The 23,446-nt window shown below is 40.9% G+C and overlaps 3 protein-coding genes across 9 annotated transcripts in view; 1 reads left to right on the top strand and 2 right to left on the bottom strand.

The window, feature by feature from the left end:
• The window catches only part of ZNF470 (zinc finger protein 470), a 15,876-nt gene extending 7,112 nt beyond the window's left edge, over positions 1-8,764 (bottom strand). For 2 of the 6 annotated variants that reach the window (XM_054673004.2, XM_524412.9), the window contains exons 1-5: positions 7,755-8,764; positions 6,909-7,034; positions 5,427-5,518; positions 1,263-1,389; positions 1,050-1,145 (exon numbers count right to left, since the gene is read on the bottom strand). In XM_054673004.2, the coding sequence (XP_054528979.1) occupies positions 1,050-1,145; positions 1,263-1,389; positions 5,427-5,486 (283 nt within the window). In that variant the 5' untranslated portion in view covers positions 5,487-5,518; positions 6,909-7,034; positions 7,755-8,764. Of the gene's footprint in view, positions 1-1,049; positions 1,146-1,262; positions 1,390-1,798; positions 1,873-5,426; positions 5,519-6,329; positions 6,570-6,908; positions 7,035-7,754 lie in introns of all 6 variants that reach the window. The other 4 variants (XM_054673001.2, XM_063802294.1, XM_054673000.2 and 1 more) reach the window with 4 other exon arrangements.
• Positions 7,772-23,446, top strand: part of ZNF470-DT (ZNF470 divergent transcript) — a 22,753-nt gene continuing 7,078 nt past the window's right edge. Inside the window, exon 1 of the mRNA XM_054672944.2 lies at positions 7,772-8,718. Coding sequence (XP_054528919.1) covers positions 7,772-8,665 — 894 coding nt within the window. The 3' untranslated portion in view covers positions 8,666-8,718. The remainder of the gene's footprint in view (positions 8,719-23,446) is intronic.
• Positions 18,975-23,446, bottom strand: part of ZFP28 (ZFP28 zinc finger protein) — an 18,203-nt gene continuing 13,731 nt past the window's right edge. For both annotated transcript variants that reach the window (XM_009436492.5, XM_512926.8), the window contains one exon: positions 18,975-22,092. In XM_009436492.5, the coding sequence (XP_009434767.2) occupies positions 20,384-22,092 (1,709 nt within the window). In that variant the 3' untranslated portion in view covers positions 18,975-20,383. The remainder of the gene's footprint in view (positions 22,093-23,446) is intronic.

Raw genomic sequence — 23,446 nt, 5'->3', positions numbered from 1 at the left:
GAACTGAAAGTAGGGCCAGGTGTGGTGATGCATTCCTGTAGTCCTAGCTATTCAAGAAGCTGTGGTGGGAGTATTGCTTGAGCCCAAAAGTTCAACTCCAGCCTGGGTAACATAGCAAGATCCTGTCTCTAATTTTAAAAAGTAAAATAAAATAAAATAAAATGAAGAACTGAAAGTAGGAAAAGTCTATGCTTCAGGCCACAGATTAAACCAGGACCATCTCATTTGAGGTTCATTTTCTTGCAATATATTTCTGTCGTCTCTTATCTAGCTTTCTAAATCAGTAAAACAGCTACAAAGCGAGGCAAGAAAATTAAAAAAAAAAAAAAATTGAATAAAATACCCTGGGTCAAAAACCCCAGTGAGCACAATATAAGTGGGGAAATGATGTACACAGGGAAAGAAAGTAATATTCATGAGCTAATTTCTTCATCTTTTGTAAGGGTATCAGAAGACAATGTTTGGAATACCAAGCAGAAAAATTCTAAAAGATCTTAAAATATATAAATACATAAAGGTAACAACTTGTAGAACTAAAAACTTTTCTAATTCAAAGGGTGGAGTGGTATAAAGAAGAGAGTGAGAAAATAACAGACCTAATAAACAACCAAACAAGAATAAATAACACAAGAAATACAAAAAAGAAAAAGGCAGAGGGAAGAAAATAGCTGTAATACATGTTAACTCAATAAACTCACCTTTTAAAGAAAGGAAAATATTTAAACCAGTTCAAAAAACTAAACATCAGCTTGTCTAAAGGATTCAGAAATGTTTGAAGTCAGGGATGATGACAACAATATGGTGCTTGAGTAGAATTAGGTAAACATCAGTAAAACAAGAGCTCAGAAATAGACCCTGGTATGCATAAGATATCAATAAAGGTAAAGGAGGCAAGTTACACTAGTAGGGAAGAGAATAACCATTCAAAAACTGGTGTTAGAAGAACAAGTTTCAGTTTGGGAGGGAGTTTGAGAGGTGTTTTCCAACACATTTCAGAGACAAGAACATATTGAGAACAGTTCCTTTATCTCTAGGTATCCTCCACTTACCTGGGCACAGGCCTCTGTTCATCCCTCCTTTTATCACCCAAGGGTCTTTCTCTTGCTCCAGTAAGGAGATCACAACTGGTTTAGAAATGCAAAGACCTGCATGTAAAAAGACATATAAAAATTGCCTATGCTGTGGAAAACTATGGGAAATTCTGATAATGGCATAAAAGACTACTGAGTCATGGGGAGGCAAAAGGAGGAAGATACTCTTACCCACTGAAACTAGGTTCCTGTAGTTTTCTAACATCACCTTCTTGTACAAACTTCTCTGAGCAAGATTCAGCCACTCCCATTCATCTTGGGAAAAGTCTATGGCCACATCTGTGAAAGTCACTGAACCCTAAAATGACACAAATATGATCTTGCTCACTCAGTGTTCACATTCCAATGTAGCTCTAGGGTAAAGAGTTATGCTGTTCTCACTTTGGGATTAAAGACACTATGTATAAGTAACTGCACTAAGGGTCTAAATGATCCGGGTCAGGTAAGTTATTGGACAACTTTTCTGCCTAGTTATGCTGTACATATTAGGAAAAAGAAAAAAATGAGATACTCCTTGCTCTTCAAACATTTGCAATTCTAGGTGGCGAGAATACATTACCAATGAAAAAATGCTGACTACATTCAAAACAGGATATAATCAAGTGCTAACGCAATGCTATTCATGTTAGGAGCTAAATCACTTCTCTACATGGAGAAGCTAAAGAGCTCTGGAACTGTGAGAAAAACTTGCAAGGAAGGATGCTGACCTGATGAACATGATTTCAATCTCCACAATATTTTCTAAGAAATCTTAGTGTTCTTGAGATGTTAAGAGGTATGCCTAAAAAATGAAAGGAAAAAAACACCTAGCTACAGTCTTTTCTTCTGAAATAAAAATATATTTGTATTAGGAGAGAAGAACACATTTGAAAAGTTGTTTTTCATTTTCCTTTTTTATTTACTTCTTCATTTTGTAGAGACAGGGTCTTACTATATTGCCCAGGCTGATCTCAAACTCCTGGCCTCTCACAATCCTCCCACCTCAGCCTCCCAAAGAGTTGGGATTATAGGCCTGAGCCAACATGCCCAAAAGTTGTTTTTTGATAATCTAATGGGAAATTATCAGGAGAAATAATGTGATGTGAGCACATATCAAGCAACCTGTGTTTTGTTACATGAGCTCCATTTCCTAACCAACCCACAAAGTGATCCACTGGACTGTTACTGGGAGATTTTCAATTTTTTTTATGACTTCACTTATATCAACATCAGACTTTTAAATAAATACCAGTTTTGAATAAATCAGAAAAAAGGTCAGATTACTCCAATGAATTTGGTCTGTAGTACTGACTAGCTGGGTGAGGTTGGCCAAATTTAACTTCCCTGTGCCTCAGTTTTCCCATCTGAAAAATGGAAATATAGTACTTGCTTCATGGCAGCACTGTGAAAATTAAATGAAGAAACAGATCTAAAATGCCTGGCATGATGTAATTGCTTAAGAATTGTTGCCTATGATAAGGATGAAGAAGGACAGAAAGGAAAAAACAGAGAGAGAAGAAGAGAAGGCCAAGAAGAACAGGTGAAACATTTCATTTAGTATTTCAATCATAATTCTTACATCTTATTTTACCTAACTGTAGTATGCTACAATAGTTTAGACATGGTCTCTGAATCTAGATTACCTATATTAAAATACTGTTCTGTTTAGTTAAGCTATCAGCTTTGTTTTTAACCATTGAAGATATTTTTATAAACGCAAGAGAACAGTCTATTGTATTTACATATAATATTTCCCATTTCTGTTGCACTTCCTTCACCCTGATGCTCCAAGTTCCCTTCTGGTATCATTTCTATCTGAAGAACTCCCTTTAGTGATTCTTGTAGAATTCTGGCAGTGAATGTTCTTAGTTTTCTTTCCTATGAGTAACTTTATTTTATCTGCATTCCTAAGGGCTACTTTCCCTGGACATAGTATTCTAGGTTGACAGTTCTTCATCATTTTTCAGTGGCTGGTTTTTGAGATTTTTTTGTCTTTAGTTTTCAGCAGTTTGATTATCAACTAGAAGGCTTCTCCTGCAGCTCTTTCTGTCCACATCATTACCCACTTGCAGGTTTTGAGTCTCTTGAAGGTAAACGCACCATGGTCTGGTGGTACTTCAAATCTGGGACTTTTTCCCCAATCTGCCTGCTCCTTTTTTTTTTTTTTTTTTTTTTTTTGAGACAGGGTCTTGTTCTGTTGCCCAGACTGGAGTGCAGTGGTACAATCTTGGCTCACGGCAACCTCCGCCTCCCAGGTTCAAGTGATTCTCATGCCTCAGCCTCTTGAATAGCTGGGATTACAGGCATGCACCACCACACCTGGCCAATTTATATATATATATATATATATATATATATATATTTTTTTTTTTTTGTAGAGACAGGGTTTTACCATGTTGGCCAGGCTGGTCTTGAACTCCTGGCCTCAGGTAATCCACCCGCCTCAGCCTCCCAAAGTGCTGGGATTACAGGTGTGAGTCACTGTGTCCAGTCTGCCTGCTACTATTTACTTTACAGAGACCTCAGATTGCTGTTCCAGGCATGCTGTCCTGGTTTTATAGCAACTTTCAGTGGGAAAAAGAGTGGAGTGTGCATAGTCCATCTTAACCTTTATGACAAATTCTGCCACTCTTAAAATATTTTCCTCTGGCAACTGACATGAATGCTTTTGTTTAAAATGTCTAAATGCGCTAAGAAACAAGTTACCTTGGTAGTGTATGTTTCGTGGCATTATACCTAAGGAAAGGTGTCATGCTCTGGCCATAAGTTGTTATGCCTATTATAAAAAAAAAATTTTTGCCAGGCACAGTGGCTCACACCTGGAATACCAGAACTTTGGGAGGCCAAAGCTGGCAGATCACTTGAGGTCAGGAGTTTGAGACTAGCCTGGCCAACATGGTGAAACCCCATCACTACTTAAAAAAAAAAAAAAAAAAAAAAAAAAAAATTAGCCAGGTGTGGTGGCACAGGCCTGTAATCCCAGCTACTTGGGAGGCTGAGGCAGAAGAATCATTTGAACCTGGGAGGTGGAGGTTGCAGTGAGCCAAGATTGCACTACTGCACTCTGGCCTGGGCAACAGAGTGAGACTCCATCTCAAAAAAAAAAAAAAAGACAAAAAACAAAAAGAAAACTTAACTACTCCATTTTAAAAATTTTAATTTTCTAAGTTTGTAAACCAAATTCAATACTTTCTTACAATAAGCAATTTGCTGGTGAAACTAGATTAACAGTTTATCTTAATCAGAACATGAACTGTAGCTCTGAAGCTTCTATTGTTGGCCATAAAAATAATAAAATTTAAAATGTTCTAGGGTAGGGTCAGTTTGAGAAACTTTAATCCACAAGGAATGAAAAACTAGGAATTTAGTCAAAGAAAATAATCAGAGATGAGGGCAAAAATTCAACTACAAGAATAATTACTGCAACACTCTATTAATAGCAGATAATTGTCAACAATTTACCTACGGAACAACAAGGGACTGACTAAACAGATTATGGTATTCAACCTAGAAAGAAGAAAGGATGTAAAACATTCCTTGGCATTTTAAGATGTTCACGGCTCCATGGTCAAATGGGGAGAACAAACCTCTGCATACTCTGTTCAGAATGCCATCAATCCCACCTGTGCCTGCACTTCCTCCATTTCATTCAAGGCGTAACTCAGGAATCACTTCCTCTGTGAAGTCCCCCCAACCCTTCCTGCCCTCAGCAGTGAGTAGGATGGTGCAGGCTATATCCTGCTCAAGGATCCCTCACCAAGGAGGCAGGAAGGAGCTAAAATACGGTAGACTTCCTCTTGCCATATTGTGCGGCCTGTTACAGAGCTTCATCAGTAGAGAGGAAGGGGCACTTTTTTTTCTAATTCACCCAAAGACATGATATGGGCTATTAATGGCCCTTCCCAAGTATTCCACTGTGAGTCTACTCTCTGCTTGCAGCACTTCTCACACTGCGTAAGTGTTTGCTGCCTTTTCATTTCTCCAGCAGATTATAACCTCTCTGAGAATCAGGACTGAGACTTAGGAACCAGGCATGGAAATTTCCTCTGAGGATTGTACTTCTGCTTTGTCAGATGCCTATGAAAAGACTGAGCACGAGGGAAGGGCTCAGACTGGGTCATTTCCTGAATGAAAAATAAACAATGAGCAGGAAGAAGAGAAGGAATCTCTGAGAGGGCACTGGGCTGTGTGAGTCTATCCCTCACTCACAACCCCATCACATATCAGGAAGGGAAGAAACAGGAAACAGGCCTCAGGGTGGAACTCTTAAGCACAATATTTTCAGAAGAAAACAAGTATTACCAAATCCAGAAAAGCAAAACTATTTTAGTGGGGAGAGGGGGAATACTAACTCACCAGGGACATGGCTTTACAAAGTTTAATTCCTGCCACCTCTACCTCTTCCTGGCTCTTCATTTGGAGAAGAGCTTTACTCTGGGATTGTAGAGCTGGGGAGAAAAAGAAGTAGTGAGAAACCAAGTAGCACTAATAATCAAAGTCTGAAAATGCTTTCTTCCCTTCAGCTTCTTCTGTCCTCACTCACAGTCCTCACTCCAACTCCCCCACCCCACAGTCCTGATGCTCTTTGGGAGACTTGAAATATATAGCTGGGGTTCCCCTCTGCTCTGGGTTTTCAGGATGAGCATAATATCTCTTGACCCCCTCTCCCCATCAGCCACCAATTCATTAACAACAGATTTATTAATACTAGCCTGTGTGTGTGTGTACATTTTTTTTTTCTAAGACAGGGTCTCACTCTGTTGCCCAGGTTGGAGTACAGTGACGTGATCATAGCTCACTGTATCTTCAAACTCTGGGCTCAAGGGATCCTCCTGCTTAGGCCTCCTAAGTAGCTAAGATTACAGGCATGTGCCACCATGCCCAGCTAGTTTTTTTACTTTTGATAGAGATGGGGGTCTCACTATATTGCCCAATTGCTCACTATATTGCTTGAGGCCAGGAGGTGTCAACCTCCTGGAGTTAGGTATCTGGTCAACCTCCTGGCCTCAAGCAATCCTCCTGCCTTGGCTTCCCACAGTGCTGGGATTACAAGCATGAGCCACCATGTCTGTGCTGCATATATTAATAGTGTCTTTAAATCTCCAAAATCTTCAAACAGAATCGGGTATATTGTCACCATTTTACACAAGAAAGCTCTGGGAAGTCAAGTCTTTTTCACAAGTCACACAAATTTGTAAATAACCTAGTCACCAACCTAGGTCTGGCTGACTCTATCACAAAAGTTATTTGCTCATATACCAGAAAATAACAGAAAATAAGTCCTCTGTGCAGTTGGCCAGGATTTGTGAAGATTCTATAAGACAAATTCCGTGGAGAATTCCATCTTTTCCAGAGAGAGGCATTCCTTTCGTTACAACAGAGTCCATGTGACTTGCAGACAACCAAATGAAAAAATCCTCATGAGGCCCAGGATCTCATTTTCTTTTGTGACAAACTACAGTGTTGAAGCAGTCCCTTGACTCCACTGAGCCATGTTTCCTTAATTAGGAAGAGGATAAAGTATCTGAATTAATTCTACTTTCATCTAAATTCCACTGCCTTCTCAAAGGATTATCATAATGATGATAAAAATGAACACATTACATGGCAGGGACTATACCAAGTGCTTTACATGTATGAGGTCATTTAATCCTTATGACAGTACTGTGAGGTATATAATATTAACATCTCCATTTTACCTAAGAACTTAGAGTCATAAACTTTTTAAGAAAAAAACCCCAAACCTGCTCAGTGGAGGTTCTGGGATATGAACTATTTAGTTATTTAACCCTTTCAGAGTCAGTTTCTTTAATTGTCAAAAGTGGCTAAGAAACCTACCTGAGGCAGTAGTTGAGGAGACTACATGACAGCCAGTGACTCTGGAGTCAGCCTGTTCTGGATCTGAATCCCGGTTCTTCCACTTGCTAGTGATTACTTATCCTCTCTATGCTTCTGTGTCTTCATCTGTAAAAAAGAGGTAAGGTAGTTCCTACTTCATAATGTTGTGAAGTTTGGTGCTGATACTCCCAAAAGGTCTTAGAACTGTGTCTGGCACATAATAAACACTCATTAAACATTAGCTATTACTATAGCATGCAGGAAGCTAAACAAGCACAGAACAATATGGCTAAAAATAGCCCTTCTTCCCCCTTTCTCTTTATTGGAGTGGGAGGCCAGAGGGGAGGGAGAGACGCCCAAGGAATGGGGATATCTTCCGTTATTGACTAGAACGTGATTAAGCCATAGAAAGGCTGGAATGCCTCAGCATTTCTGGGTGAAGCTGTGAATCTCGCCTTCTTCCCAAATCCTACAGTGATAGATGGGACAAGGCTCTGACGGGTAAAAATCTAAATGCTGAGCTATTCCTTCAACAGCAGCAGAGTACCCAGAAGTAATGCTATAATGGGTAATATTACGGGTAGTGTTCTCTCCCCTGGGCCCTTAGTGATATACCAAGGACCTGAGTCAGGTTATCTGGTTAGGTGTCTCTGGCCAAGTCAAGGTCCCTCCCTAACTAAACTCAGCTCCACTCTGACCCAAGGTGACCCTCCAAATCTTTCGACTTCCAGGTCCACTAGCCTTAGAAACGGGGGACATCCTCCTCCAGCACCTGAACCCCGAAAGACAGCACCCAAAACCTCAATGTCCACTCCGGCAGCCGCATCCGTCATCTGTCACTCTTACCTGTGTACTCAGTCCCCATGGTCTTCGCTCCTCGCTGTCCTGTGGACATGGAGCCCTGTCCTGGGCTCTGCCCCTTCCAGATAGGGCTGACAGGAAATGCTTCAGCCGAGGCTGCCCCGCCCGGGCAACTTCCCCGGGCTCTAGGACTTTGCCCACACTGGGCTCTACGCAGTCGATACAGGGGAGAACGGGGTAAGCCTCCTCCGGCCGGGTTTCCTGCTCTTGGCCACTTAAAGTGCTTCACTCATTCCAACACACACCGCCTTCCGCACGCCGCCGGGACATGCACGCAGGCGCAGATTCGCGGCCACACACCGGACAGTCACACACCGGGCCGCCATCCCCGCGCGCGCTCGCCCCTCCTCAGCGCAGCACCGCACGCTCACTATGTATGGGCACTCACAGCCACCAGGCCACACGCGCACGCTCACGCCCGCCGCCCACACAGGAACCAGGACACCGCCCCCGCCGCGCCCCAGTCCAGCCTCGGCCGCTGCCCCGCCCAGACCTCCCTTCTCCTCAGCAACCGGCGGGACGTGCACTCGCCCGGCTTTGGGTCCTTTCCGGAAGTGGGCGTGTCCTCCGCCGCAATAGCCCCTGGGAAGTGTAGTCCCGAACGGAGGCGGCGTTCAGAAATCGGGCGCTGGCTTTGCCAGGAGCGGCTCCTCTCCAAGCCTGGCGGTCACTGCCCTGTGTCCCCTTTGGGGCCTCTCCTGGTCCTCCTGGTTGGATTAGGAGGCCTCTCAGCCCGGAGTCTGGGTCGCCGAAGTACAGGCCCCTTCACTGAAGCGACCCACGGCGCAGGGGTTTCTGGAAGCCATCGCCAGGCTCCGAGTGTTCAGATGCAGCTGCCAGGCTCAGGACGCAGAGAACTGGCTTCCAGCTCGCAGGCGCCTGTCCGTGGTGGGTAGGGTCGCAGGCGTGGGGTGTGCAGGAGCAGTGGGACAGCACTGAAACGCAGTCGGTAAGGCGTAGCGGCTACCCTCTGGAGAGGAAAACCATGACAGGGCGGGGCTTGGGGCGCGGGCGGGGCCTACGCGATAGAAAAGTGAGGAGATTGGGATTTGTCTGCTTTGCACACTTGTGACTTTCTGATGGTGCGCGTGTGGAACCTGTTTTATTTCATGCCTACTAGTTACTGCTCTCTGATATACGGTACGCCCCTCACCTCCCCCCACCCCATTTTATCTCTCCCTGCTGGAAGGAGGGTTCCAAGAAGGCACACAGCTTCCGTCCTGTTCAGGGTTATATTCTCAGTGACTAAAACAGCACATAGTAGGTGCTTAGTTTTTTATTTTTATTTTATTTTTTAGGAAATCACGAAATCTAGCATTGCCAGTCTCACCATGACACAACATGTTATGGGCTGAATATGTCCTCCCAAAATTAATATGGTGAAACCCTAACCCCTAGTGTGATGACGTTAGGAGGTGGGACTTTGGGGAGGTAACTGGTTTTAGATTAGGTCATAAGGGTGATACCCTTATGATGGGGTCAGTGCACTTATTAAAAAAGAGGAAGGAGGGGTCTCCATGTTTACACAACCACCAAGAAAAGGCCATGTGAGGACACAGCAGGATGTAACCCATTTGCAAGCCAACAGGGCCCTCACCAAGAACTGAATGCGCCAGCACTTTAACTTCCCAGCCTCCAGAATTGTGAAAAATAAAGTCTCTTAGTCAAGTCACTTAGTCTATGATATTTTGTTATAGCAGCCCCAGCTGACCAAGACACAGCATCATAGATACTGGCTCACCAGAAATTAACTCACCCTCCCAGTCACACTCAATCACCCAAGGCCACACAGTGACATCTAGACTGGACTCTCCTGGATCCAATTTATGTCAGACATCATAAACAACATAATAAAGCCAAGTCTAGCTGTGAAGATACTTTAACTATGAAACAGCAGATATCATCTTAGAGCTTGTAACGTTTGTGGTTATTTGAGTTGGATAAAAATGATAATATTGTCATTTTAGCTCTGGCATATAAAGAGCTCGGAAGCCTTCATTCCCATCCTCACAACAACAAAATCATTCAACAAACTGAAAATCAACTTTTCTTAGATCCATCAGAGAACTGAAGATAGAAAGGTAACTGACACCCCAAAATCCTGAGAAAGAAAAATACATAAAATTACAGCCAAGATTAGCTTACTTGAAGCAGAAGCCACTGGAGCTATAAACTGGTAAAAACTTTTATTTTTTATAATTTTGATGAATTGCTGGAGGCTTAGTGTGGGCTAACTTGTGAGTTAAAAACTCCTAGGGGCCTAATCTTAGATGGGCCCCCACACTTTCGTGAATTTTACCTCCAGAAATCCTATCAAATTATCTCAGTGAAGAATGGGGAAAAATCTCAGGTTTTTGGGCAAGGGGAGGAGAAAAGTAAGCACCACATTTCCCATAATAAACACCTGCACTCCAAGAAAAACTACTTACTAGAGTCTTGTTGGACCTTGGGGAGAGGCAATTGGCCAGCTCCAGTCCCTCTATAGCCTGTCTGTCTCAGTAAGGCAGGATTTTTGAAAGGCTAAGAAGTGCTTCTGAAGATCACAGTCCAAGGCCTCAAGCCCACTAGAAAAATAGTATTTAATAATAAGATTATAGAATGCTTCCCTCCCCACTGTACCTCACTGCCACACTAATGGGGCTCTGGTCAATAACAGTAGATTACAACAGAGAAAACTGCAAGGCACAGACTCTATTTAAGAAGGAGTTCTTAGGGAAGCCCACAGAAGGAGAAGCATCTTGGAAAAAGTAGACAACATGCAAGAACAGATGGGTAATATAAGCAGAGAGATGCAAACTGTAAGAAGGAATCAAAAGGAAATCCTAGCAATTGAAAACCATTGTAACAGACATGAAGATTACCTTTAGTGAGCCCCTCAGACTAAGACACTCTGAGAAATGAATGGGTGAGCTTGAAGATATGTTAATAGAAATTTCCCAAACTGAAATACAAAGAGGAAAAAAAAAGAATGAAAAAAGAAAAAGAACAGAATATCCAAGAACCATGGGACAATTACAGAAGGTGAAATATATGCGTAACTGGAATACCAGGAGGGGAAGAGAGAAAGGAGAGAAAATATTTGAATAATGACTGAGAATTTTCTAAAATTAATGACAGGACACCAGGCCAGTGTGGTGGCTCATGCCTGTGATACATACCAGCACTTTGGGGGGCCAGAGTGGGAGGATTGCTTGAGCCCAGGAGATTGAGACCAGCCTGGGCAACATAGTGAGACCCCATCTTTAAAAAAATACAAAAATTAGCTGGGTGTGGTGCTGTGTAATTGTAGTCCCAACTACTCGAGAAGCTGAGGTGGGAGGATCGCTTGAGCAAGCCATTATCCTGCCACTGCACTCCCTCCTGGGCAACAAAGCAAGACCTTGTCTCTAAAAGCAAGAAAACAAACACCAAACCACAGATCTAGGAAGATCAGAGAACACAAAGCATTATCACAAGTCACCTTTTGACATTATCACCAGCACTATTCAGTCCTTTTAATTTCTTTCAATCCTTTTTGTTTCAGATTAAATAATTTCTATCTATATTCAACTTCATTAACTGTTCTGCCACCTCAAATTTCCTGTTAAACCTATCCAGTGGATTTTTACTTTCAAACATTGTATTTCTTAGTTTTAGAATTCCCATTTTCAAATTGATTTACTCATTTGCTGAAATTCCCATCTGCTCATCCATTCATAGCATTTTCCTTTATGTCATTCAGAACAATTATAATAGGGGCTTTATCATTCTTGTTTGCTAATTCCAGTGTTTAAGGATTTGTATTGCTTTCTTCTCTTGAATGTGGCTTATGTTTTCACATATCTAATAATTCTTACTCTATGAGTAACACACTGTAGAGACTCTGTTGTCTCTACAGACAAAAAGTCTGTCTGAATTTTGTTTTTAGTAGGCAGTTCACTGTGTTGAACTCAATCTCCAACTCTTGTCTCACTGAGACAGGTAATGCTAAAGCCTTTGTTGGGATGCTTGGAGTTTGTCCAATACTTGTATAGAAAAGGGACTGTCCAGAAATTTTGGGTCTTAAGTGCTGGTGAAGGCTAAAAGGATAGTGAGAAATACTCCATTAAAAACTGGAGGAAAGAGGGTCCTTGTTATGTAATGGCAGAAAGTTTAGCAGCCTGTTATTTGCAGCTAATGCAGGAAGAAGAACTGGGTGACGTAGCTAAGATTTTCAAGGAATGTGCTGAATGTCCTGTTGCTGTTGTTTTCTTGCTGCTTACAGAAACATGCAAAAGAAGAGATATAAATTGAGGGAATAACTGTTAACAAAGAGGACATTAGGATTTTGAAAATTCTTAGCCTCTGTAGGTGGCAAACAATGCCAAAAACAAGAAAGGGCTTCCAAGCAAAAATGAAATCCAAGTTACTGCTAGGAAAACTGGTCTAGATAAAAACTAAGGGCATGGCTGTAAAATCCAGAACCTCAGAAAGACCAAAGCTGGTATCTCAGTACTATTTAACCACACAAAAGCTCTGTAAAGAGATTAAGGCGACCTGACAGACACTCTTATTCAAATAATTAGGCCTCTAAGAAGCTTATCTCAAAGAGATTTGTGGCTGTGGCTTTTGTCTTGTGCAGTGAACCCCAATGAGGTTCTCATGAAGCCCACAACATTTTCAGAAGATTCAGTAGAAACTCTGCCAAGTGGAGTGAGAGGGACAGAGACAGCACAAAATGAAGAGACGCCACTAGATTCCTAAAACTCTAGTAAGCAAGCTAAGAAAGCTATTGATAGCGTTTGGAGAGATACCTAATGTTAAATGACGAGTTACTGGGTGCAGCACACCAATATGGCACATGTATACATATGTAACTAACCTGCACGTTGTGCACATATACCCTAAAACTTAAAGTATAATTAAAAAAAAAAAAGCTATTGAACTGCAAATGCGTTTCAGGAAAAAAGGATTCAGAGGGCAGAACCAAGAGTTCAGATGGTGGATAATTATCCCAGGCCATGTGACCTAATAAAGGAATTTCCAAACATTTGTCTGGTTAGATTTCAGAATTGCTATGGAGCAGTGATTCCTCTGTATCGGTTAGGGGTGGTGGAGGAGAGGAGACAGATAACTTGTTCTTTATTTTCTTTAAGTCTAAAGGTCTGCAGATCAATACCCATACTTAAGAAAGTATATCTTATGGGCTTCATTAGCACCTGTACCTATGTTAGATGACAAGATTATTGACTTTGAGGTGATCCTGTAATGAGGTGAGACTCTGAGAGGAGCCTTGGAAGGAGTGAGTGTATTCTGCATCTGGAAGGGACATGAATCACTGGGAGGTGGGGATGGAGGAAGACTGTGGTGGACAGCCATTACGATGTCTCTCAAAGTTCCCCACCTCCTCTTACTCAAACTATTTTGTAATCCCCTCCCCTTGAAGGTAGGCTAAACCTAGCGACTCCTAGTTAACCAAATACAAAGATGAGGGGATATCACTTCTAATATTAGGTTACAAAAGGACTTCATCTTCTATCTTGGGCATCCTCTCCTGCTCACTCACTTTTCAAGGAAGCCACTTGCCATATTGTAAGCTGCCCTACAGAGAGGCCCACATGGAAAGGAACCAACATGTCCAGCCAAAGCCTGTAGGGAACTGAGTCCTGCCCACTTACTTGAGCTTGAAAGCTGATTATCCTCTAACAAAATCTTCAGATGACTGCAGCACTGGCTCACAGCTAAGACTGTAGCCATCTGAGAGACCTTGAGCCAGAGGCACCCAACTAAGCTGTGCCTAGATTCTTTCCCCAAAGAAATTGAGGTAATGAACGTCTATCTGTTTTCAGCCACTAAGGTTTGGGGATAATTTGTTACAACAACAGGCAACTAACACGCCATCACAGTTCCTACTCTATGACTCAGGGAAAATAGGAATTCTATCATTAGTCAAAGGTATTATATTGATTAGAATTATAGTAGCTGCTATTACAATTGAAATCCAAATATCATTACCTTAACACAATATAAGTTTATTTCTCACTCATATAATAATCCATTGCTGGTGTTCCTTGATGACTGGGGAGCTTTCCTCCAAATAGTGGTTTAGGGACACAGAGTTCTATCTTTCAGCTTTGCCATTCCATATGATTAAGATTCTACTTCCGTCTGGACAGAACATCCTTTTCTTAAAAACCAAGCCCTGAGTGCCATATTGCTTCTATTCACACCACACTGAAGAAAATTCATCTGATAGACAAAACCGGAAGCAAAGGTGCCTGGGCAGACACATCCCAGGATCAATTCCAGACAATAGAAAAGAACACAAACTTTTGGTGGTCATCTAGTCACATCTCATATCATAGATATCATTAACAAATGCACACCCAGGACCTGGAAAAATAGCCACAGTATGCATTTGTGGTCTCAATAGACCTTGTTCTAAGCTACGCTTGTATAAGGATTCTTCCATAAGCCCTCACTCTGCATAAATGCAAGTCTTTTTCGAATTCCCATGGAATTGTTCATAGAAATTTTAATTACAGTCATTGAGACTCCTGAATGACCCAGTCCTGTGCCACTGATTTAAGTCAATGTGAGATTTGGATGCCATGCCATGGAGTGTTTTTAATTAAAATAAAACCTTAGTGCAGTTTCAATGCTGGGGATCAATTATTAATTACAGTGGAAATATCAGAAATCAGAACACTCTTAGAGTTCTGAGGTTTGTTATAACCTTTTTACTTTCTTCTCATAGTTAATGATTGCCCTATAATCCAGCCACTACACATGCCACAGTTCTACACAAATCGGATACCCTTTTCAAATGTAATCACTCATGAAAAGTCTCTGCACCTAAAGGTGGAGATATAGGGACATTTTTCAGTGCTTCTTTCATGTCAAAGGAATATGGAAAGGCTATTGGGCCCTGATGGGAACTTGCAGATGAGTGAAGGGCATGGACATAAATGATCCAATCCAGCATTATAAACTTCTGAATTCTTTCAGTCCATATATATTACGCAAAGTAATTTCTAACCCTGAAAATACACTTGCAACAATGTTCCCTAGATTTTTGATGTTACAATTAATGAAGGAAATTAAATATTTCTCGGTGAGATTAATCTCTTTCCTTTCTGTATTTCAAACTACAGGTCATACTAAGCTGTGATTTTGGTTACCAGCCAAGCAATAATGGTGACCGTGTGAGAAAAGGGACAATCAAGTTTTCAGTCACAGGCTGGGTATGGTGTCTCACACCTGTAATCCCAGCACTTCAGAAGGTCGAGGCAGGCAGATCACTTGAGCCCAGGAGTTCAAGACCAGCCTGGGCAACATGGCACAACTATCCACAAAAAATTTAAAAATTCTGGGTGTGGTGGCACACGCCTGTAGTCCCAGCTACTCGAAGAGGCCGAGGTGGGAGGAACGCTGGAGGCCAGGAGATCAAGGCGGCAGCAAGCCATGATTACATCACTGCTCTCCAGCTTGGGGGATAGCAAGACTCTGAGAAAGAAAAGAAAAGAAAAAAGAAAAGAAAGGCGGGGGAAAGGAAGGAAGGAAGGAAGGTTTGTTTCCAGTCACAAGGGAAGCATGGAGAGTAGAATCAGTGGGGAGGTTGCTTAAGGGTTGAGAGGGAGAGTCAAGGGAGAGTCAAAGTTTTCTAAGATCCTTGAATCCTTCTTGTTAGTCTCATTCCAATAATCCAAATTCCAGTATTTCCCTAATTGCTTAACAGAAGTGACAAGGTTGTGAATTCACTGTGGGGAAAAGAGAGATCAGACTGTTACTGTGTCTATGTAGACAGAAGTAGACATAAGAGACTCCATTTTGTTCTGTACTAAGAAAAATTCTGCCTTGAGATGCTGTTAATCTGTAACCCTACCCCCAACCCTGTGCTGGCAGAAACACGTGTTGTGTCGACTCAAGGTTTAATGGATTTAGGGCTATGCAGGATGTGCTTTGTTAAACAAGTGCTTGAAGGCAGCATGCTTGTTAAAAGTCATCACCACTCCCTAATCTCAAGTACCCAGGGACACAAAACACTGCAGAAGGCTGCAGGGACCTCTGCCTAGGAAAGCCAGGTATTGTCCAAGGTTTCTCCCCATGTGATAGTCTGAAATATGGCCTCGTGGGAAAGGAAAGACCTGACTGTCCCCCAGCCCGACACCCGTAAAGGGTCTGTGCTGAGGAGGATTAGTAGAAGAGGAAGGAACACCTCTTTGCAGTTGAGATAAGAGGAAGGCATCTGTCTCCTGCTCCTCCCTGGGGAATGGAATGTCTCGGTGTAAAACCCAATTGTATGTTCCATCTACTGAGATAGGAGAAAACCGCCTTAAGGCTGGGGGTGAGACATGCTGGCGGCAATACTGCTGTTTAATGCACCAGATATGTTTGTGTATGTGCATATCAAAGCACAGCACATTTTCTAACCTTGTTTATGACACAGAGACATTTGTTCACGTTTTCCTGCTGACCCTCTCCCCACTATTACCCTGTTGTCCTGCCACATCCCCCTCTCTGAGATGGTAGAGATAATGACCAATAAATACTGAGGGAACTCAGAGACCGGTGCAGGCGTGGGTCCTCCGTATGCTGAGCTCTGGTCCCCTGGGCCCACTTTTCTTTCTCTATACTTTGTCTCTGTGTCTCTTTCTTTTCTCAGTCTCTGGTCCCATCCAAGGAAAAACAGGTGTGGAGGGGCAGGCCACCCCTTCATTCAGTAAGCATCATTGTTGAGCAAATAACTGCATCTCCTGCTGCCTTTGATTTTTAGCAAATACAGCCCCATGCTTAAAAGGAGTATGAGATTCTTCCCAACACAGACATACAGGTACTGATTCAATTCCTTAAGGCCAGAATTTCAAGTAGCCTTGAAATTTTAATTACCCAATTTCATTATAAACAGGTATCATATATACTTTTGGGAGTAGTATTCCTCAATACCTTTGTTTTTGGTAGGAGCTATCCAGCCCCTAGTGCACAATGGGCTTAGGATCCTGCTATATCATGAATATCCTTTCACAGCACAAAATAGGATTAGGAATTCATCTGTGCTTTGATCTGTCTCACTGGACATCCATTTTGAATACTCTGCTTCTCTACAGTCTAGTAATCGTTCTGTAGTATAAATTTCTGTATTGGCTAGCTCTCTTTGCTTGAGAACCAAAGAACTTGACTCTGACTTAAAATGAGAAATATTAGAATACCAGGTAGTTCACGGATTCAAAGAATTTAACTCAAAACCAAGATGTGAGAAAGCAGGAATCATCTCAATGGATCTCAGTGACAGGTGGAGGAATCCTTAGGTTGCTGCCAAAGGATGACTTAATTCAAACGAATTCCAGCCTAGGAGTCATATCCCACATACTTCACAGCAGGTATAATAAAGGTCCCACCAATCAAAATGAATATTGACTAAAACAAAACATCCATTCTGGCCATACTGGTTCATAAAGCTGAATATTGGCCCTGTTCCTGTCCCTGTGTCTCTAATCAAAATACAGAGAATGAATCTGGTTGGCTTAATTGGAGCATGTGTCACTGACAGTTCATCAGAACAATACAGAATGAAGAAAGGGAAAGTGCCCGCAAAATGCTAGGAAAAGTCTGTGTGTTAAAGACAAAACCAGATTTCAACATAGATACTGAGGCTGTGCATGTGTTTGTATGTACATACACACATATATATTCAGTATTAATTTTGACTCTATGACTAGGTCATTTTACCTGTAAGGTTCTGTAAACCACATATTTCATTAAATATGTTGTAGACGCCACTCCATAGAAGTATATGTAGAGCTTAACTGCTTTCTACTAATCGCACAACACAGTACTGAATAACTACAATTTAGTCAATCCACTTGGCAGGGCGCTGAATTCTTATTTGTCATAATTGAAACAATTCTACAAGAAAACAATATTTATATCTACCTATTTATTCCAATGGGATAAAATTCCTAGATCTGGAATTACTGTTTGAAAAAAATTCACGTTTATAATGTTGATAGGTCATGCCATCCAAGGAGATAGGGGACGAAGTTACACTGCTAATAATGATCAAGTACCTGTTTTCCCACACTAATACCATTACTGGATATTATCCAAATTTTATATTGTAATCTACCTAAGAGCCAGGAAAATGTGGTTTCATTCATATTCTTCTGATTAATGAGGTTAAGAATTTCACGAATTTTCTTTATCCATTTGGATTCTTCAGGGTGATTTGCCTATCAGTGTGCGTGGCCAGTTGTTCCCCCACTGCTCTGTATATGTAACAGCATTCTGTTATTTTCTATAAGTTGTACACATTTCCCTTCAACTGTCTTTTACAAGTTTTTGGTGCCTTTCACCATGCTGAAGTTTTAGATCGTTGCATAGCCCAACTTGTTCTCGATTTCTTTATGGCTTCTAGGACTCCATGTCCTACTTGATAATAGGTTCCTTTTTTCTACATTTGCTTCTAACATATTATTTTATGATTAGATATGTCAAATATGATAGTCATATTTCTCTGTAAGGTGTAAATGTGCTTCTAACTTTTTTCTTGGAGAGGGTGGATAACCAATTGTCAAAACATAATTTCCCCGATATTGAAATAATAGTGCCATTATATACTAAAATCTCATATGCAAAGAAATCTATTTCAAAAATTTTGGGGAAGGGTGAGGCAGGAGAATCACTTGAGGCAAGGAGCCCAAGACCAGCCTGGGCAACAAAGCGAGACACAGTCTCTACAAAAAAATATTTTAAGGTTACAGTGAGCTAGGATCTTAGCACTGCACTTCAGCCTGGATGATAGAGTGAGGCCTCCATCTCTTAAAAAAAAAAATTCTTGGCCGGGCGTGGTGGCTCATGCCTGTAAACCCAGCACTTTGGGAGGCCAAGGCGGGTGGATCACAAGGTCAGGAGTTCAAGACCAGCCTGGCCAAGATGGTGAAACCCCATCTCTACTAAAAATACAAAAATTAGCCAGGCGTGGTGGCAGGTGCCTGTAATTCCAGCTACTCGGGAGGCTGAGGCAGAGAATTGCTTGAACCTGGGAGGCAGAGGTTGCAGTGAGCCGGGATCACGCCACTGCACTTCAGCCTGGGCAACAGAGTGAGACTCCATCTCAAAAAAAAAGAAAAAAAAAAAAACTTCTTGCTATTCTTGCCTAATTATGCTTCCCTGTTACCGTCAAAGTAAATATATCTTACTGGGACTGAATTATAATTTACAAACATTTTAACAATATTGAGTATTTCATCTAGAAAAATATCATTTCTCCTTTTATTGACATCTTTATTTTTCAATATAGTTTAATAATTTCCTTTCACCTCTATTGATAAATGAGTTCCTTTATCATTTGTTTTCTTGTTTCTGATGTGACAGTTGTATTGCCCTCATAAAATTAGAATCTTTTATACATTTTTCTCTACTCTAGAGCAGAGGTTGGCAAACTTTCTGTTAAAGGATAGGAAATATTTGCAGTTTTGCGAGCCATATAGTCTGTCACAGTTGTCTAAAGCAGCCATAGTCAATAGCTAAACAAGTAAGCATGGCTGTGGTTTGATAAAACTCTATTTACAAAAACAAGCAGCAGATAGGATTTGGTCCATGGGCTTTAGTTTGATAACCTCTGCTCCATAGCAGGGATCACACACATTTTCTGTGTAGGATCAGACAGTAGATATTTGGGCTCTGCAGGCCACATGGTCTCCCGTCACAACTGCTCAACTGCTGCTACAGCCTGGAAGCAGCACAATCAAGGTGTAAACCACTGTGTGGCTGAAGCCAACAAAACTTTATTTACAGACACCAAAACTTAAATTTCATATAATTTTCATGTTGAAAATATTCTTTTCACTTTTTTCAACCCTTTAAAATTTTTTTAAATTCTAGATCATGGACCATACAAAAACAGTCAGTGAGACTGTGGCCATGAGTCATAGTTTGCTGACCCCTATTCTGGATCAGTTTACCTCACAATGAATGGTTCCTTAAAAGTTTTAATACGGTTCATTTATAAATGTGATTTTTAAACAGGTCAAATCTTGCAAAGTTTTCTAATTCTTGAGTAACGTCAGTTGTTTTAACTTCATGCACATAAATCTTGCATTTTTCTGATTTTTTAAATTCATTTGTCCCAGGTGGCCTATTCATTCATGGTCCCTAGACTTTCTAAAACGAATCAAGTCAAATGTAAAGTTTAATTTTCTCACCAACAAGGTCACATCACCTTACATTCACATAGGGTCAGATGGAAAGCCACAAAACTAACTTGGCATTATAGAATCAAGTTTTAAAACCAACAAAGGCAAAACCTCACCCACTACTGGAGAATGCTGTTCCTGATCGAAAATGTGCTTTTTCCTACCCTCACCCTACTGCATCATTTTTTTATCAGAGCTGACTACTGTAACTTTTCAATGTTCAAATACAAAGTTTTTAAAACAGCTAAGTTTACTGAGCACTTACTATGGACCAGGCACTGTGCTGAGCACATCTCACACATTAACCAATTTAAAGAGACTGTAAGTTTTACAAGAGGAGTGAATAAGTTACATTTACACTTATGTGAAGAACAAACTAATAAGGGACAAAAAGAAAACAAAAGGGCAGGGAGATGGGGTTTTAAACTGCTGGAGTAGTCAAACAGAAATGACGTCTCGAGGCTATGGTGATGGGAGGGAGGATGGATTCCAGACAAATTTGGGAAACAGATCCACAGGATTTGACGTGGAAGGTAAAGAGGGGCATGTTGACGACTCTCCAGTATGAATTCGCTGATGATGAGCTAAGTGAGCAGTTTGCCTGAAGACTTTTCTGCTTTTCTTATAGTTATAAGATCTCTCTCCAGTATGAACTCTCTTATGTTGATTAAGGTGTCCAATTTGGATGAAGGTTTTCCTACATTCCTTACATTCATATGGTTTCTTTCCAGAATGGATTCTCTGATGTACACTAAGGGATTGACGATGACTAAAGGCTTTGCCACACACACTACATTCATAAGGTTTTTCTCCAGTATGACTTCTGCGATGACAAATAAGGGAGGATTTTGTCTTGAATGCCTTTCCACACTCAATACATTCATAAGGTCTTTGGCCAGTGTGCAGTCTTTGATGTTGAGTACAGGATGAGTTATCACCAAAGGCCTTCCCACATTCCATACATTTATAGGGTTTCTCACCAGTGTGAACTCTCTGATGTTGAATGAGGTGTGTGGTCTGGCTGAAGGCTTTACCACATTCCTTGCACTCATATGGTTTCTCTCCTGTATGGGTTTTCTGATGCTGTGCAAGGTGAGCCTTCTGGGTGAACGCTTTACTACAAACCTTACATTCATAGGGCTTCTCTCCAGTATGGATTCTCTGATGAGTGGCAAGCTGAGAACTGATGCTGAAGGATTTTCCACACTCCGCACATTCAAAAGGCTTCTCCCCAGTATGAATCCTTAAATGACTGGCAAGGTGTATATTCTGCCTAAAAGCTTTTCCGCACTCTTTACACTTAAAAGGCTTTTCTCCAGAATGTACTCTTTGATGTTGAGTGAGGGATGCATGATGGCTGAAGGCTTTTCTGCAAACATCACATTCATATGGTTTTTCTCCGGTATGAATCCTTTGATGTACAGTAAGGGAGGAACCATACCTGAAGGATTTGTGACATACATCACATTTGTAAGGTTTCTCTCCAGTATGAATTCTCCTGTGTTGATTAAGCCCTATGTGGTCACTGAAGGCTTTCCCACAATCGATGCAATCAAAGGGTTTCTCCCCAGTATGATAGTATCTCCAGTGACGGATAAGGGATGTGTTCTGTATGAAAGCTTTCCCACACTCAATGCACTCATAGGGCTTCTTGCCAGTGTGACATCTCTGGTGTCGGGCAAAGGATGAGCCGTCACTAAAGGCCTTCCCACATTCATTACATTTATAAGGTTTCTCTCCAGTGTGAATTCTCTGATGAACAGTAAGAGATGAGCTCTGGGTAAAAGTTTTCTTACATTCATTACACTTGAAAAGCTTTTTTCCTGCATAGATGCCTGTTTGTTTTATTACCACTGAACTTTTTTGAAAATTTTTAATTGAATCATGATTATGAACTTTCTCTTCTGAATCGTCCAAATAGAACCATCTTCCAGATTTGTTATATGTACGTTCTCTTTCCTTAGAGAGGGTTTTGTTATGAGTAATTGGCTCTTGCCTGAATTGTGTCTCTTGACCTACTGCAAGCTTCCTTCCAAACACATAGTCAGAATCCCAATTTTCTCTGAAACTGGAACACTCAAGTTTAGTGTTTGAGGTTCTGTCTGTTACCCCTTCAGCATATGAATCTTGCTTTGGAAATAATTCCTGGGTCTCACGTACAGATCGCTGGCCTGAAAGATACCAAGAAAACACATATTTCCTTTTTCGTGTGCTAGGAAAAAGGAATCTGCCAAAAGGAAAACTAGTGAATTAATTCACTAATTGGTGAATTCATCAACATACATTTTACAGCTCTAAAAACTATTACATTTAGGGCCAGGCACAGTGGCTTACACCTGTAATCCCAGTGCTTTGGGAGGCTGAGGTGGATCACTTGAGGCAGATCACTTGAGGCGGATCACTTGAGGCCAGGACAACATAGCCTGCACAACATAGCAAGACCCTATCTCTAAAAAACTTTTTTAAAAATTAGCCAGGCATGGTAGTATGTGCCTGTAGTTCCAGCTACTCAGGAGGCAAAGGCAGGGGGATTGCTTGAGCCTAGGAGGTTGATGTGGCAGTAAACTATGATCAAGCCACTGCACTCCAGCCTGGGGAACAGAGCCAGAATCTGACTCAAAAAAAAACAATTATTTTCACATTTTCCTGGTTACTTCCACAAGCCTGAAAACATCCTCAATTCTCTGGCCATTCCATAATGAAGCCTTGCAATTTCTCTCTTTTTGGCAGTATTTTTCCAGCTTTATTGAGGCATAGTTGACAAATAAAAATTGTATATATTTAAGGTATAAAATGTTTTGATATGCTTATACATGGTGAAATGTTTGCCACAATCAAGCTAATTACCATGTCACCTCACATAATATACTGTCACTGAATTGTACACTTCAAAATGGTTAAATTTTATGTGTACTTTTCTATAATAAAAATATGTAAATAAAACAAACAAAAAACAGACCACACAGCAAAATACAGAAGAGAAAGGTAAGGAAAGAAGGGAAAAATGAGAAGGAAAGAAAGAAAAGGAAGGAAGGGGATAAAGGAGAGAGAAATAATTAAGTTACAGAAGGTCAAACAAATGTATTATATGATTCAAATGGGACTATACATCTATTCATTTTTTTAAAAGATAGGAGTGAAACAAATGAAAAAATCAACAAAGTACGTGCTTCTATAAATGAAGATAATTCCCAAGTTAAGCTACTATATAGTAAGAAATACCATATGCAAACTTCTAGACCACACAAAATTGGGGAAAAATTTTATCAAACTTATTAAAAAATAGCATTCATATCAATGTTGCATAAATACAGGAAAATATACAACCCAATAGAAATGTGACTAATGAGTATAAACACACTATGAATAGAATACAAACTCTAAACAGATTTAAGAGCACATATTCTCAACATCGTAAGTAGTTGGGGAAATGCAAATTAAATAAAACATTTTTCATCTAGCAGCTTGGCAAAATTTTTTTTAAACTACAAAATACCCATATTGGTGATGATGTCTAGAAACAGT

This window comes from Pan troglodytes, chromosome 20, assembly GCF_028858775.2.
Source record: "Pan troglodytes isolate AG18354 chromosome 20, NHGRI_mPanTro3-v2.0_pri, whole genome shotgun sequence".
NCBI lineage: Eukaryota > Metazoa > Chordata > Mammalia > Primates > Hominidae > Pan > Pan troglodytes.
This window is presented reverse-complemented; position numbering and strand designations above follow the sequence as displayed.